Raw genomic sequence first — 16,213 nt, forward strand, 5'->3', positions numbered from 1 at the left:
GTGGCTTTTGAATAGCTCCAGAACAAAAAACTGTGAGTTTCTGCAGCCAGATCCTAGTCCTGGATGCAGGGGACTGGAAGGCTGGCAATGCAGGCTGATGTGAGAAAGGTCTGTGGTTAAGAGAAGGAGTATTTTTTGAGGCTTTCTGGGGGTCAGCTTTGCTTCTTTCCTTACCAGTGCAGTAACTGCATGTGTTTGTAAGCAGGACGGGGAGCTTTGCCCTGTTTCAATTAAGGAGCTCATCTTCAGAGGCAGCTTGGAGGCACTGGGCCCCAAGCTCTGCTCAGCAAATGATACCAGCACATATTAAAGATTTAAGACTTCATTTTAAGGTGATAGAAAGTGAAAACACAAACTGGCAGCAAAGCATCTTTTGTTGATTAGCTGTGCTTTAATATTTTGCTTGTCTAAAGAAGAAACTGGGTAATTGACACAGCTGAGTATTACAAAAAAGGTCTGCTGGGCTTTTAAGAAGATCCAGGGGGCTGAAGAAAGACTATTGCACAGGTGTAAATAGGATCATGTTAGGGTGCCTAGGGGAGGGCATGGTTACAGCTGTGGGAACACAAGCAGCCCCTGGACTGCACAGGATCTCTGTGCTGCGTTTCACAGAAGTAAAGAAGGGTCTTTTATTTAGAAAATAATGAACCACTTCTCCCATAAGCATGTTAATAAAATGCAAATACAGCAATGTTAAGGGATCATAGCACACAAGCTCCAGCTCCTGGTGATTGATGCAAGTACTGCGGTGGTGTGGAGCAACGTGATAGGTGGTGGTGAAAGGTACCTGCCTGTGCCTGGTGTAGAAAAATGACCCGGACCTGTGCTCACGAGCTTCCCTGCTGAGTGAGCCGGAGGGAAAATTGTTTCTGGGGAGCCTGAGCTTTTCCGGTATAAGGAAAAACCGGGCTGCGACCAGTCCGGGGAAGCTGCATCTGCCGGCCAAGCTGGGGCCGGCGCTGGGGACCGCCCTCGGCTTCCCGGCAGGACACCGGGGGCGGCTCCTCGGAGTCCCCCTCCTGCCCGGGGCCGCGTCCCCCGGGCAACGGCGGCTCCTGCCCGCAAACACCCGCCGGAGCCGGCCGGATGGAGGAGACGGCGGCGGAGCCGGAGCCCGGCGCTGGGCGGCTGGGGCGGTGCGCGGCGCGGGGGCTGGGGGTGCCGGCGGAGCGCTGGCAGCGCTGGGCGGACGGCGCGGCGGCGGGGCCGCTGCTGCGGGGCTTTCTGGCGGGGGAGACGGGGCCGGCGCTGCTGGCCTGGCGCGGTCCCGCCGGGGAGCTGGCGCTGGGGCCGCCGCCGCCACCGCCCGCCGCCGCCCGCCCCAAGGCCCTCTTCTTCCTCCGGTCCCCCGGCGCCGGCCCCGGGGAGGTGCTCTGCGGGGACCTGCCCGGCGATGCCCTGCGGCACTTCGCCGCCCTCGTGGAGGAGGTAAGGCCCGGGCAGCCCCGGAGGCGGCGGCCCTGGGCACTCGGCACTAGGGGAGCCCCGGCACTGACGGCTACCCCTGGGGCCGAGCGCCGGGACGGGGCACTGCCTCTTGCACAGGGGAAGACGTCCACCCCTGCAGACAGGCTCCTTGGCCTCCCTTCTGCTTCTGCTGATACGCTTGTACCCTTAACTCTGCCCTTCACAGCACCTCCTGGCCCACAGGGGTCTTTAGAATTCATTTGAACCTCCCAAATCCTGAACCACATCAGCTCTGGGCCTATCTGATGGTGGTGTCCTTATGAGACTGATCTATGTTATGGAATCACACAGTGGTAGGTGCCGGAAGGGACATCTCAAGGTCATCTGGTCCAACCCCCTGATCAAGCAAGGGCCACCTAGAGCTCATTGTCTAGGACCACATCCAGATAGCTTTTAAGTACCTCCAAGGATGGAGACTCCACAATCTCCCTGAGCAAGCTATACCAGTTCTCAGTCACCTTCATAGTGAAAAAGTGTTTCCTGATGTTCAGAAGGAGCTTCCTGTAGTTCAGTGCCTAGTTACCTCAGGTGGGCTGACGTTTTCCCAAAGGGATCTTCAGGAGGTTTGAGTGCTCTCCATTTCCTGTGTTAGTAGCCTGAACCAGACAGCGTTGTCTTGATTTACTCCTGAAGGTCTGACTTGGAGAAGTCTCTGCAGTGAGGCTGTAATGGAAAAGTAGAGGAGCTGCTTGATTTGAGAAGCTAGGGTGATGCTGTTGGTATATTAAGATAGTGACCAACAGATTGGATTCCCAAGAGCAGGCTGCCAAGACTGGTTGTCTTGGTTTTGTGGGATAATGCGTTATATACACAGGGAGCTTCTGTTCTGAGGTGTTTGATGAGCCCCGCGGTCTTGGTAAGTCTGCACAAACGGCAGCTTTTGCATTGCGACTTTGTAAATGATGGAAGGTAGTATATGATAGGCATTGTAAACACCATCTGCTACAGGGAGATTTTGGGGTAGGAACACTTCAGCGGATCCTGTTAGATCCTGTTTTCTGGCTGCATTTAGCAGTTGGGATTGTGCATCCTGACTGCATTTTTGCAGGCTTTTCTCTTCCCCCTGTGCAGACAGATGCGGTATTTCTACAGGGAGCAGATTGTGCCTGAGTTTGGTCCCACTTTCCTCTCAAATTTCACTTCAAGGAAAACAGTGTAGTGGTGCTGGGTCAGGAGCATGGGGTGGGTCTGCATGAAGGTGAAAAGGATCTTGAATTTCCTGAGGTTGGGGACATGCATTGCTCTGCCCGCTGCACAAGTACTTCTTGCAAAGAGTCTTTTATCAGAGGTTTTTACAAGAATTTGTCCAGTGAAAGGGTTTGTGTCAAACTCTCCATGGGTTATTTGGGACACCAGGAATAGGCACACCAAAACCATGTCTTTATTCAGTGAGGAAGTGCAGCTGAGCTGTGCATCACAGCTGGGGTGACCTTGTCTACTTGTCGTGCTTAACATCTTGTGATGGCTAAAGGGAACACACTTCTGCTGTGTGGAGCCGGGGGTCCATCGTGAGTCCAATTAGCATTTTAACAAACTAATAAGAAAACAAACAGCTACCATTAGACCAGTTACGTTACTAGCACTAGCAGTCCATATGATTTAAGTAATAGAGAAAAATCTTGCTAATAATGTAGCTAAAACTGTTGAACATGAATTCAGCAGTATCTGCCTGTGTTCCCTAGTTGTGCTCCCGCTTCCCACGGCGACCTGGGCATGATGGTTACTGATACCAGTCTTATTCAGGTTGACAATGCCAGTCGTGGTTACAAAGAGTCATCAGCACCCTGGGATGTCACTGTGGTGATGTTGGACTGCTTTATTCGTTCTCAATTTTGCGTCCATTTGTAGGTGTTTTTTACACCTTTTGGTATCACAGACTGCTCCCTCCTCATCAGCCCCAGCTAAAGCTGCTCCCAGCAGCCTCCCCCAAGCCTGGTAACACAAAGGGCTGTTGTTTGTCACCAGGGACAACCGGGCTTTGTCAGGCTGTTGCCAAAGGCTGGTCCCAGAGTGGAGCCAGCACTGGGTAGGTGACAGTCACTGCACTACTACCACACACAGCTCAAGCCAAAAGCAGCTCAAGTCCAGGCAAGTCCACCCCAGGCTTGAGACCTCATGCTGTCCAGTCAGTACAAATCCTGGGGACTTCCATTGATAATGACAAAAATCATATTTAGTGGGCTGCAACTTTGGAAAATAACCTAAAAAGTGCCTGCGCTCAAGACCTGCAGTACAGTTGGGATGGGGACCTAGGTGACCCTCACCAACAGAAGATCCCAAGAGGTACCAGAAGACCTTCCCTTTCAGCACACTGGGGGTTGCCATCAAGGGACAGCCTGTGGGTTCTGCCCAGCCCTGGTGGTCTTGAAAGGCTGCCTGAAGCCTATGCCCCTGCCTACCTCCTCTGCCCACTGGCAGTGAAATGGGGAACGTGCCCCAGGAGGTGTCAAGAGGGCAAGGGGACAAGAGCCCATGGAGCTGTCTCCAGTTACAAGTTTGAGAGGCTGGGATAGCCCAGGGACAAGCTGCTCACTTTGTCTGCTGGTTTCTACCCTTCTCAGCTGCTTGGATTTGGAGGAGAGGGTGTACTAGTACACAAAGTGGGCCTGTAGAGAAGCCTGTTTGTTGTCACCTGCCTTTGTTTCGCACAGGCAGGGAACTGCTTGGGACAGCAATGAATTTGGGTCTCCAGGCTCAGCTGAGCAAGGACCTTGGAGCCTGGTAGCCTGTCATCTCCTGCAGCACCTTTTTCTCCATTATCTTTCATAACTCCTGCTATAGGTGATTGTGCCCATCCTGACAAACCAGAAGAACCATCAGGGCTGGCCACAAGTGGTGTCACAAGACATTATGCGTCATGTCCACAGCCTAAAAAGTACTGTTTTCATGGTTGTTGGCCAAGTAAAGGGCAAAACCTTGCTGCCTCTTCCAGCTGGCTTGGAGGGAATTGAGGACTTCGACCTGGAAAACAAGAAATTGTGAGTACCACCCCTTGCTCTCCACTGGGTTTTCTCCTGCTGGTGAACGTGCTGTGTCTTTTGGGGATTTCCCATGCAATCATGGAGACTTTTCTTGCTCCCTGTCATCTGCTGCTCATCCAAACTGCCAAGATGGGTGTATTTTGCTCTACCTGTTCTCTAGTTTAAGGGCTCTGTCTTTGGGGATTGTGCATACATTATAGGCAGGAAAAGCTCAGAAAGTGTAAATGCATGTGGGTGCAGAGAAGCAATGAACTGCTTGGATCATTGGGGAAAAACCTCAAACCCTGCAGGCAAAACCTCTCCTGTTTTCCTGATGCCACTGAATGGGAAGGCAGAATCCTCTCTTCTTCTGGCTTCTGTCTGCCAAAGCATGCCCCCAAAATGCACTGTTTAGAAGTTAAATGACTCACTTGTTAGTGATTCATGCTGCCTGCTTGATCAAGACTATTCTGCCTCGCTTTAAAACTGGATTTATCATGCAAAGGTACAGGGAAAAACATCTACAACTTCCTAGAAGTTTCTGAACTGTTCGTGGTCCCATAGAGAGATATGGAACCTGTTGCATCGGTCCTCCTGGAGAAGTAGGGTGGCTTCCCAGACACCCACTGTATTTCCTTGTGTTTCTGTTCAAGAAGTAAATGGACAACTTTGATAATTTTGGTTCTCTCTATTCATAGCTAGACTTCCCTGGTAGCTGTTATGATTCTGAAGTTCACTTCCAGTCCTTGAGGGACAATCCCCAGGAAAGCCACCCCAGAGTTTCTGGCTAGTTAGGGCAGCCATGGGAGGCTGAGCCCCATGTACAGCTGGTCTTCATCCTGCAAAATGTTCAGCAGCTGAGGAATCCCCATCCTTTGCTAGCTGATACATCTGGCAGGGTGCTCACATTGCAGCTTGGGGGAACATCCACCCCAGTCCTCCCAAGAAACCAGCTTGGTGTCCAAAACTGGGAGTAGAAGGAGTTTGACTGTTGCAGTGCTGTAAGCCTGGCCCAGGCCAGGATAACTGAGTCTGGAAGGTCTGTAGAGGCAGATGTGTTTGCACATCATGTCATCATCATGTCTGGGCTGCCTGCTTGCACCAATGGGACCTCAGGAGATGTGTTAGTGAGTGCAGTGGGATTAATCACTCCTGGGATAGGACATGGTGCAAGAAGTCACTGCTTCCAAGGCAGTGGTGGGACCTGTCCTCAACATGCCAGCCCACTTACTGTTGTTTCTCTCTGAATTAAGTGAGTTAATGGCTGTGGGGCAATAGGGTAGATACAGGGAGGACAGCACCAGGAGAGATAATCTTGCTCTCCAGGTCAGACCCTGAACCTGAATGGATCTGATAAGTCAGTGGCTGGCTGTGTGGAGAGGTAGCAACTGGCTCTTCATTTCCACCATTCATTTTATGAATGATGTGGTGTTGCCTACACCGCTGCAGAGCTTCCTCCATTTTCCCCAGGGTGCAATTCCTGTATTAAAACAACAGCAAAATCTTACAGGTTTTGATGGTTTTGTGGTTTTGAAACATATATCACGTAGACATGATCTGTAAAATCCAGCTGCCCACGGGGTCATTTTAATCAGATACAACTGAGCAACGCACATCAACAAGTGGAAAGCAAAGTTAACCGCATGGTCTGTTTTCTGCAGCCTGGAGCTGATAGATAAATCTCTTGTACATGCCACTGAGTCGGCCATCATAGACTGGAGCTACCAGATCCAGGGAGCACTGAAGAAAGAATCCTCAGAGCCTCTTCTGCAAGGCAGCAACCCCAACCCGAAGGTGGAACTGGAGTTCTGGAAGAACAGGTACTCCGGGCAGCCTGTCCAGGGCATGGTGGTCACTGGTGCTGGTTTTGGATGGAAGTAGAGTGCTGGTGGCAGACAGATACTTCTGCAAGTCAAGAAGAGCAGGCTGCCTCAGGTTCATGTGAGAACTTGAGCTAAGGAAAATTGCTTCCGCACATAAAATAATCATGATCCGCAAAGTGTCTGGGAGGTCACTGGGCAGCTGGCTGTGGTTTAACTTAGCCCCAGCCCAGGGGCTACACCTTGAGGGAATTTTTTTACAAATGCTGTTTCCATCACTGTTCACTAGGAACCAGCCACAGGAGTAAGAGCTGATGGACACCTTCTGTAGGGCCTTCTGGAAATGGTGCAGCTTGGCTGGCTGCTGTTGATCTGTTGATTCCCGAGGGGGTTTAGATGCTCAAGAGCCAGGGAGTGGAATTTCCTCCTGCCCTTTGAAAACCTTTGTGCCATGTTGGTACAGGCTTACTCAGGGCAAAGCCCTGTCTGCTGGAGAGCTGTCACTAATGCCTGTAGAAACACCTGATGGCTTCTTTCAGCAGTGTTCTGTCAGTAGCAGAGCTGCTGTCATGGTGAACCCCAGCATCGACTATCTGTCCCGTAGGGTTTGGCTGTGTCTCCTGCAGGACCTTCCTTCCATTTACTTTCACTGTTGGGAATCAGTCCGTGTGTAGCTGGAGGAAATGCTGAATCAGGCCCAGGGGAAATGGATGGTGTGGGGGGACAGCTGATGCTCCCCAGCATGGGCTTGTAATGTGCCTTGGTTGCTGTAGGTGTGATGACCTGGAGTGCATTTACAATCAGCTGAGAACGAGGAAGGTCAGGAACATGATGGAGGTGCTGGAGAGAGTGGAGAGCAGCTATGTCCCAGCCTTCAAATCTATGCTGATGGATGTTGAGGCAGGTGAGATGCTTGGGTAACTTCACCATATCTATGTGATGACTTCTGGCCTTTGTTCATAGCCTGGTGTTACTGGTTTCAAGCCCAGTGTGGCTGTAATGGCGCTGGTCATTCAGAGTTTGCTGTGACTGTCGGGGCTGCAACCACATTGCTGGACCTCTCTCTGGTTTTTGGAGTGAAACTGGTCTGCTTGTGCTTCATCTGATGCTTTTGTTTCCAGGCTGGGACAAGCTTGATCACTGGTCTGTTGAGCCAGACCCTTCCCAAAGGTCAGGGTGAGTGGATTTGGGAATTCATGCTGCTGTAATAAAGCATTTGCATTAATTCAGCAGGACTCACCCCAACTTTCACCAACTCCTGTGGTGTCAGTCTGCAGGAATGGGGTTTGAGAATAACAGGACAGATCTCGTAGCCAATTGAAACTACCCAGGACTTTGTTAGACTGCTATTTGCCAGGCTTTGGCCACTGCAGCCTGAACCTCCTTGCTAAAGGAACAGCAGTTTGCACTGCTGTTGGGGTGGGGCCCTTTGGGCATAAAGATTTCAAGGCCTCTGATGAAAGAAGGCAGGTGTTGTAACCTGTGTCACACGAGGATAAAGCAGGGTCCCTGCAGTTGCACACAAATCCAGGCAGAGCTGGGCAGAGCCAGAGCTCTGCATCCTGCATCGTAGCAGTGTGGTGGGGAGGTCTGTGAAGGGGCTGCAGCATGGGGGGTGAGCGTGATGCATGGGCAGCACAGCCTCCCGTCGCACATGTCTGTCCACATCCTCGTCCAGTAACATCTTCCCAGGGTTGCAAGGTCTGGCCAGCCCACAGCTCTCCTGGCCACCTTGTCAGCGAGAGACAGTTGCAAGGATCCCGGTGGGGTGGGTGACCTGCAGTTGGTGGTGTGCATTAGCAGATCTACCTTCTCCTCTCCCTTATTTTGCCCACCTGGCACAATTCAGTAAGACAAGAGAGCTTTGAGCAGAAAAATGAAAGGATTTCATTTCCCAGTTTAGGAGATTAAAGCCCCTTTTAAATTTTTTTTTTTTCCTTTTCATTCATAAGGCTTATGAGGAAGGAAGATTTTTTTTCTTTGCCTGTAGGTGAAGCAAAATTCTACCTTAAAAAAATGCAGCTCTCTTGAATCAAGCATCATCTTTTTTTCTGGTGAGCTTTGCTTCAGTCCAGCCAAAGGAAACTCTGCAAATTCCCCACCATAGTGAAAAACAGTGTAGTCTTGCTGCTCCATCCCCTGTAGACCAACATGACCAACCCTCCACGCCCATCTTCAACCCAGCTGCTCTCTGGCGAGAGCAAACAAAACCATTCAGGCTTTGCTAGCTATGAACATGCTGACAGATAACACTGTTCTTCACTCCTTCATATGGAAACATTTAATCTGTTAAGGATCTGTGTGGCACTCTACACTGTGTAATTTATATGGGCTAGAGAAACACCCCTGATATAAAGAGCCAAGAGTTCATTGTCAGACTAATTAATGCTTTAAGAGTGTAATAAAAATACAGCAAATATTTGGTTTTAATCTGATTACAGCAATACTAACCCTAATTGGATAATTGGACTATAATTGTTAATTTCCATTACAACACGGCTCAGATTTGTATGCACCTGCTTTTAAGTCTCTGCCCCTTTCCTTGGTGGTGTGCCCTCCCTGCTAATGTGGTGGTGTGGCTGTTGTCTGTGGTCTTTGCTGGGAAGGCAATGTTGATAGTGGGGATTTCTTCTTCCTTGGTCTTGGGTTTTGGGAGTTATTTTCATATGCATTCAAGTACTTTCATCGCTTCTTTTCTTGTTGGTCCACAGGTTTAATTGCACAACGATCACCTGGTTTTATTAATGCTTGCATTCTGGGATAATCCTTCAGGGTAAAACCACACAGCTGTACAATGCTAAGCTAAAGCTTTCAACTAGTCAGACATTAGTTAACTTGCTGTTGACAGGTTTGCTGTTACAGCCAGGACAAGTGGGACCATGGTCATCTGCCCACTGCGCAAGGGCTGCTATAGCCAAACCTGAGTTAAAATGAGCTCAGCCTAAGACCTATGATGCTATATAGCCTTTGATGCTATATAGCAAGGCCGGTAGCCTGCTCATAGTGATGGCAGCACTGTATTTTCAGTGCTGCCGGGCACCTTCCCTGCAACTCATTTAGCAGTTGTGGACTCAGTCTCTGCACAAAACCCTGTCCCAGCTCCCTGTCCCTTGCTATCGTGTCAGTTTATTTCCAGTTCTGGTTACTACCGTAGGTGAGCAACATTCATTGGTGAGCAATTTTCAGCACACAGGTAGACTGTGCTTTGTGCTTGTCAGGACTGTTTGTTTTCCCAGGCACCTTTCCATCCGGTGAGGTGAGGCCAGCATCCAGCTCATAACCTGGCACACCACAGCTTGGTGGATCTACCATTTCTCCCATCTCTTAACACAGCTTTGACTGAAGCTCAGGACATTCACCTGCACCTGATGCCCCTCAAGCACCACTTGGAAGACATAGAGAGGGTTGAGTTCAGTGAGGTGAAGCCTTTCCTGGTCCCCCTGCTCCATGTGGTGTGTTTGATCTGGGTCACCTCCAAGCACTACAATATGCCTGTGCGGATTGTGGTGCTGCTCCAGGAAATCTGCAACCTTCTCATTCAGCAGGTGTGTGGCCATGATGCCTGTGTTTGCCAAGGGAATTTTTTCCATTTGCCAATGGAAGTCCCCTCTCTCCTCCTTTCCCCCATCCTTCCCTGGAAAAGTGATTCTTTAGGTGACACTTAACTTGAGAGGAAGGTTCAAACATGTTCCATGCAAGAAGTCATCATTTTCTGTGATGGCAGAAGTGACCTCTCAGGTGTGATTTTGCTCTTCCAGGCCCTGGTGTACCTGTCTCCAGAAGACCTTCTGAAAGGGGAGATGGAAGAGAGCCTGGGCAAGGTGGAAATGGTGCTCAGCATCCTGAATGCATTCAAAGGGGCATTTGAGGAGAGAAGGGAAAAACTGCACACATATTATGAACCAGGCCAAGAAGTGAGGGAGTGGGACTTCCATACTTCGATGGTGTTTGCGAGGCTGGACAGCTTCCTGAAGAGACTGGAGATGGTGGAGGTGAGAATCTTGTCTTGAAAAACATCTCAAGCTTTCAGCAGAGCTCTGTAGCCATGAACTCACTTGCTGGCATCTTCCCTTCCTGTACCTTCACCTGATGCCAGGGGATAGGGCCGCTCTCTTTGCTGTTAGGTCCCCTGTTACAGCAAGGCTAGGACCTTGTTTTACATTGTCTGCTCATTACATGTGTAAGCTATGCAGTTGTGTCCTTCTGATCAGGTTGGTAGGTGTGTCTTTTGTTCCCAAGAGTCTTGTTGGACTCCTTGCTCCTGTTGGGGCAAGGGAATGGGGATTACTGGGGGCTGTGGTTTGTATGGCTATAAATAAAGCAATGCAATCTCCCAGTCCTCCAGTTGCCATCACAGACACACTAGGGCAGGGTTCTGCCTGCCTTGGAGAGGGCACATACTCCCCTTGAGGCTGGGCGCTGCTTGGCTGTGTGATATGGGCCTGAGGAGGAGCAGGGACATGTTCCTTGTCAGGTCATCCCTTCACGTCCTAATGGTTTGTCCAGCTGTGGCTCAGGGGTGTCTGTCCCTGTTTGCCGAGGCTTGTCACTGTGAGGTGGTCACCTGAGGCAGGGACATCTGGTGTCATCCCTCAGGTCCCAGCATGGCCAAAGGCTTCTTGAGCTGGAGGGGATGTTATTCCGCAGAGAGCATGCCTGAATGTGTGGGGGCAGCCCTGCGCATACAAGCACTCTCTGTATTCTCCTTGTCAGGTGGCTGTGTCTGGAGAGCACAGGCATACAGACACTGTATATACCTGTTATACAGACACTGTATATGCAATTAACAGCACACACTCATCTGCTATCTACAGACTTCCGAAGAGAATCTCTTTGTTTATTGTTACCATGTTCCCAGCATGTAGGATCAAATGTACAGTGTATAAGCTGCCAGCATTTGCCTATTCAAAGGAAAGTCTGGGTTGTTTTTCTCCCTCTCTTGTTCTCTGCAATGGGACAGAAGGTTTTACTGGTTTAAATGCACTGTATATTTTTATGTGTTCTTTAATTAACTACGTTGAAAACCATCATGACTGATGTATATTGTAAAACTATTCATAGTGATGGTTTCCAATAGGGTTTGGTGTGCAGTAAACCAAATTACGCTGGCCAGTGTAGAGAGGAATATAGATAAGCACAGGAGTAACTGCATGTCATTGTGAGAACAATATGAGTGAGTAATTATACACTGTCACTCAGCAAAGGCTCTGGGCACTGGTTGCTCATTGCTTGGATACTATGGATATGGGCTACAGGAAAAAAAAAAAAACAGTAGGGAGGTTTTGAGCTGTACATGCATTGTTGTGGTGGCAGAGCACTGTGCTTTTTGGCCAGCGCCCATGTCCTTCTTTCATGTCTGTTCCACACCTCCAGGGACAGTAAAAGGCTGCAGTATGTGCAGTCAGAGGGAGGGCCTGTGGACTGAGCTGTAAAATAGTAATTAAAAGCATAGTGCCCACCAGCCTGTTAATGAGGAAAGCTTCTGCCTCTCTTTCCATCTCTATTCCCCCCGCTTCATTTCAAGCAACCTTGTAAGACAAAGCAAGGGGCAGCTATTATTTCCACGTTATTTTTGCCTTACAAAGTATTTGTTAAAGTGAATGTGCTCTTACTATATTTAGTATGCGTGCGTGCTGTGTTTTCAAAATTTCATAAAAGCTGCAATTACGCTGGTGCACAAGTAGCCCATGAACATGTGAAGAGGAAAGGGTCTCTTTCCCCTGGTTCATCTCACTACTTTGCATTGCATGTCTGTTGTAAAACCTGCTGCCTGGCTGGGTTGGGTCTCTGCTTGCACCCTGTTCTCTCAGAAATGCGGGCAGGTTCTCAAAGCAGTGATTGTTTAGCTGTCAGGGACCTGTGAGCAGCCATTCCCTTGGCTGGAAGCTGTTCCTGATATGCCCATTGGCGTCAGGAGCTGTAAGCATGCAGCATCTCCTGGCCTCTGCCTGGAGCATCATGGGGTGGCACCGAAGCCTGCTGATGCCTCAGCGTAACATGGGAAGCTCTGGGTCATGGGGCTGTGACTCATTCAACAGCCCCTGTCCGAGAGGCACTGACACTGGCTGAATGCTGCCCATTTGGGGGTGAAGCTCCGTACCCGCTTAGCTCTGTGTTCCAGGTTGTCCCCTGAGCTCAGCGCAAGCAGGATGGCTACCAGTACATTCCTGTGCTTGAGATCAGCATGTTTCTCCTGGTTCTCTGAGACAATGGATGTTCAACTAGCCCTTGTTTAGCTCTACCAAAAGAGGTGGATGGGGTGGGGTGGTGGCAGGGCTGCCCTGCACTGCTGCCGTAGCCTGGTGAGTGGGGCATTTTCCTGAGAGGTGGCACTGTCGGGTCAGGCCCTGCCAGGCTGCAGAGGATGGGAAGGGAAGGACCCATGTCCCCATAGCAGCAGAGAGGGCCAGCTGGGAAGGCTCAGTAACACCCACTTGGACACATAGAGGTTTTACTGAGCAGGAGCTTTTGGACAGTTCTCTTCATTAAAACCTTAAAATCAGGATTCTTAGCTATACTGGATGACATATCAGGGCCTCATATCTTGCTTTGGTGCTGTAAAAACAATTTTACAGTTGGCGTAGTATTTCCAGTGGCAGCAGCAGCTCCCACTAGGGAGGGACATGCTATGAGCAGCCATTGATGCCCAGGACAGGCAGGATCTGTCTCCCCCCTTCACATTTGTGCCACTCAGCTTTAGCACCAGTGGTGTGCTTGGGGACTTCCTTCAGCACGGCAGTGAGTGCAGCTCCATGTTATGACAACGGTTGTCACCTTCTTTTGTCAACATCTTAACCTGTGTGTGACTGCATTGACTTTGAAGGATCTCCTGGCAACCACCTTGGACCTGATGAAGCTGGAAAAGATCGAGTTCAGTGGGATCAAAGGGAAGGCCTTGGGCAAGCAGGTCCTGGACATGTATGAGGAATTCCAGGAGGCATACAAGGTGTTTGCAGAGCGAACCTATGACTGTCTTGAGCTGACCAACACGGTAGGTGGGACCAGCTTGTGGGAAATGCCAGCAAGATGTGCATGTTTCCAAAACAGCAGTTTCCTCTGCGATGGAGCCCCGGCTCATGTACAGTCCTGTTGACTTCTTCCCAGCTCCTTCTTCCTTTTATTATGACCTGATCTGTCACTGTAGGGAACAACAAGCTGCTGGCCTTTCCTGGAGAGATCTGGGAGTGCTTGCAGGTCTATATCTAGCATATCTTGCTAGTTCAGGACCTTAGGCCAGTGCAGCTGGAAAGCTGGATTACCATGCCTTTTACAGAAGCTTTCCCTTTATGTGATGCTTGCTGGGGTGTATGAGCTGTACCAACACCCACATCTCTTTGCTTTCCTGCTCTTGGTGCCTAGCTTGCCTGGTGAGGGCCAGCTCAGGTAATCTCTGGGGATGTGTTTGCTCTTGTCTAGATGAACACATGACATCTGGTGCTCTCAGAATTCGACTCCGTATTTTATTATCAGTAGTGTTTTAGTTAAAGAAATATTCTCAGCCCTCTGGGTCATGGCTCAATGGCCATCTGAATCACAGATGCCCACACCAGCACATGTTGTACAAGCAGGGCAAAGAAAACATGCCATGGGCCTCCTTACTGTCTATTCAGAAACTCCTGCTCTTGGCTTTGGCACCAGAGCAGTGTAGCCTGAGTGAGCTATGAAGGAAGGGTGGGAATGACATTTCTGAAGGGGCCTGTGTCCCATGTTTGTGTCTGATCTCAGAGGATCTTTGATTTCTTCTGTTGCTTGTCCCATTTGCCCTGGGGTCAGTTTGCTGTGTTTGGTGAGCAGGACATGGTTAGGCCTGTTCACACATCCAGAGGAGGGAGTGCTACACTGGAGTGGCTATAGGGAAGCTCTGTGCTGAGGAGCTCCAGTCTCACACTGCTTATGGGGCAGGCATTCATAGCAGACATCCAAGTGGAAGGTAATCCCAGGGCAAAGTCGTCCCTCCAGTAGCCTTCTTCCTTGCTCCTTTCAGAAAGGGCTGTGCTGGGGTGAAGGGTGGCTGGGCTAGCCGTGGGACACAGGGCTGGTGTGCCCTTCCTTTGGGCACTGGGACCTGTCTGGTGTGGTGATGGGTGGCTTGGGCTTTGCTTCCTGTAGTTCACGGTACATCTCTGCAGTGGGTGGCATGTCCCCAGCGCTGCCTGGGAGGATCTTGCTGGAAAGCTGCTTGCTCCATGTCAACCCTCCTTCAGGAGGGAGGGCACAGAAAGAGTGGTGACAGTGGCTCTGCAGGAGCTGGCTTGGTTTTGGTGACCCCGTGGCCTTTTGTATGACTCTGAGTCACGCTTATTCTTTCAGTGCTTGAGTTTTGCACCATTTTTTGCTGTGTAGAGCCTCTTTTTTAGCTAACACATGGTGTCTGGTCCTGCTGGAGGTCATCAGTGACAACAGTAAAAGCTCTTTCCTTGTGCTTTGTCCTTTCAGATAAGAGACACATAGTCTCATTTTTAGTGGCTTTGTCCAGGCTATGATAGAAGGACTGAAGTCTCCCTGTTTGTCAAGTTCAGTTTTTGATTTGGGCTCTTTTACTTGTAGGAAAACAAATCTAGATTTTACTCTTGAACTTTGAAGGATTTATTACAATTTGAGCAAGAAAAGCAGTGCCAGAAGATGGTGGAAATTAAAGAAACAAAGAGCTGTTGAGGTTGGAAAGGACCGCTGGAGATCACCTAGTCCACCTCCCCTGCTCAAAGCAGGCTCAGCTAGAGCAGGACTGTGACCAGTCAGGTTAAATATCTCCAAGGTTAACTATCTCAAACAGCGCAGACTGCACAACCTCTCTTGGCAAGCTGTGCCAGTGTTTTGAAACTGCCTTTATTGTTGCCCCACTTAGAGCCAGCTTGCAATCAACACTACAGGCTTGTTTTGGCTTGAAAGTAGATTGGATTTGGAACTCAGAAAGTGCATCTGTGGTTTTTCTAGATGATGGTGTAGTCTTCAGGCCAAGTGGGGGTGGAGAAGGTGCAGAAATAGTCCATCTTGCCTCTAGACTGAGGTTAGTGCTCATTGACTGTGGAAAGCCCTCAGGACCAAAGGGTCCATCCCAGAGAGAGGGCCATGATCTCAGCCATGGGACAGTACAGAAACATCCTCAGGCTCCATGGGGCTTTGCCACATTGCAATGGCTGAAGGTTGGCCAGAGAAGTGGTTTAATTCATGGTGAATAAGAAGAGGAGAGATCTCTGGATCAGGAGGTTGCAGGTACCTTCCCAGTGCCGTCTTGCAGCTTCATGGCTTGCTGTTGTGCCTTCCCACAGGAGTTTGAGCAAGACGCCTTTGATTTCCAGCAGAAAGTAGAAGACATTGACCGGCGGCTGGGCAGTGTTTTCATCCAGGCTTTCGATGATGCCTCGGACTTGGAGCATGCCTTTAAGGTTTGTCTGTCGAGTCCCTTCTCTTTTGTAGAAGGGAAATCAGGGCGCCTACAGTTTGCCTCGGTGAGAATCACACAATGGAGGCCAGGTAGTGCCATAGCTACAGGCACATGATGCTGGTGTTCACCAACGGGAATGGACAGTGGGACAATGAGACTTGTAGCTTTTGGGCTGGTCTTGGTTGGTGATGCTCAGGCTTGTGGGTCTCTCACAAACTGTCAAGCCATGGAGCTGACAGCAGTGTGTTTGCTGAAAGCTTTGGGAGTATTTCTGCTCTTCCCATTAAGACACAAAGAGAATAGGCTTTTGTTCAGTTTTAGAAAGCATAGTCAAAGAAATTATTTAAATCAGGCTTTCAGATGGCAGGAGTTTTACTTGTGCCTCTGTCTGTGAGTTGCAGAAAATTATGCTTTTTCTAGGATTTCCTGGTGAGAACTGCTGTTAAAAACCAGCTGATTATTGTTCATATCAATTTGTTAATATTGTTAATACATGGATGTGTTTCAATTTTGGAAACTGAGGTTTTCTAGAAACAAGGCTGTTTCGTTTACCAATTAATCTATCTTGCAGAAAAAGTAAA

At 49.6% G+C, this 16,213-nt stretch overlaps 1 protein-coding gene across 1 annotated transcript in view; it reads left to right on the forward strand.

Moving 5' to 3' along the window:
• Positions 1–1,086: 1,086 nt before the first annotated feature.
• DNAH9 (dynein axonemal heavy chain 9) overlaps positions 1,087–16,213 on the forward strand; it is a 228,024-nt gene continuing 212,897 nt past the window's right edge. The window contains exons 1-8 of the mRNA XM_075720144.1: positions 1,087–1,428; positions 4,249–4,445; positions 6,089–6,247; positions 7,021–7,151; positions 9,581–9,792; positions 10,006–10,239; positions 13,071–13,238; positions 15,517–15,633. Coding sequence (XP_075576259.1) covers positions 1,087–1,428; positions 4,249–4,445; positions 6,089–6,247; positions 7,021–7,151; positions 9,581–9,792; positions 10,006–10,239; positions 13,071–13,238; positions 15,517–15,633 — 1,560 coding nt within the window. The remainder of the gene's footprint in view (positions 1,429–4,248; positions 4,446–6,088; positions 6,248–7,020; positions 7,152–9,580; positions 9,793–10,005; positions 10,240–13,070; positions 13,239–15,516; positions 15,634–16,213) is intronic.

Source organism: Pelecanus crispus, chromosome 12 (assembly GCF_030463565.1).
Source record: "Pelecanus crispus isolate bPelCri1 chromosome 12, bPelCri1.pri, whole genome shotgun sequence".
NCBI classification, from domain to species: domain Eukaryota; kingdom Metazoa; phylum Chordata; class Aves; order Pelecaniformes; family Pelecanidae; genus Pelecanus; species Pelecanus crispus.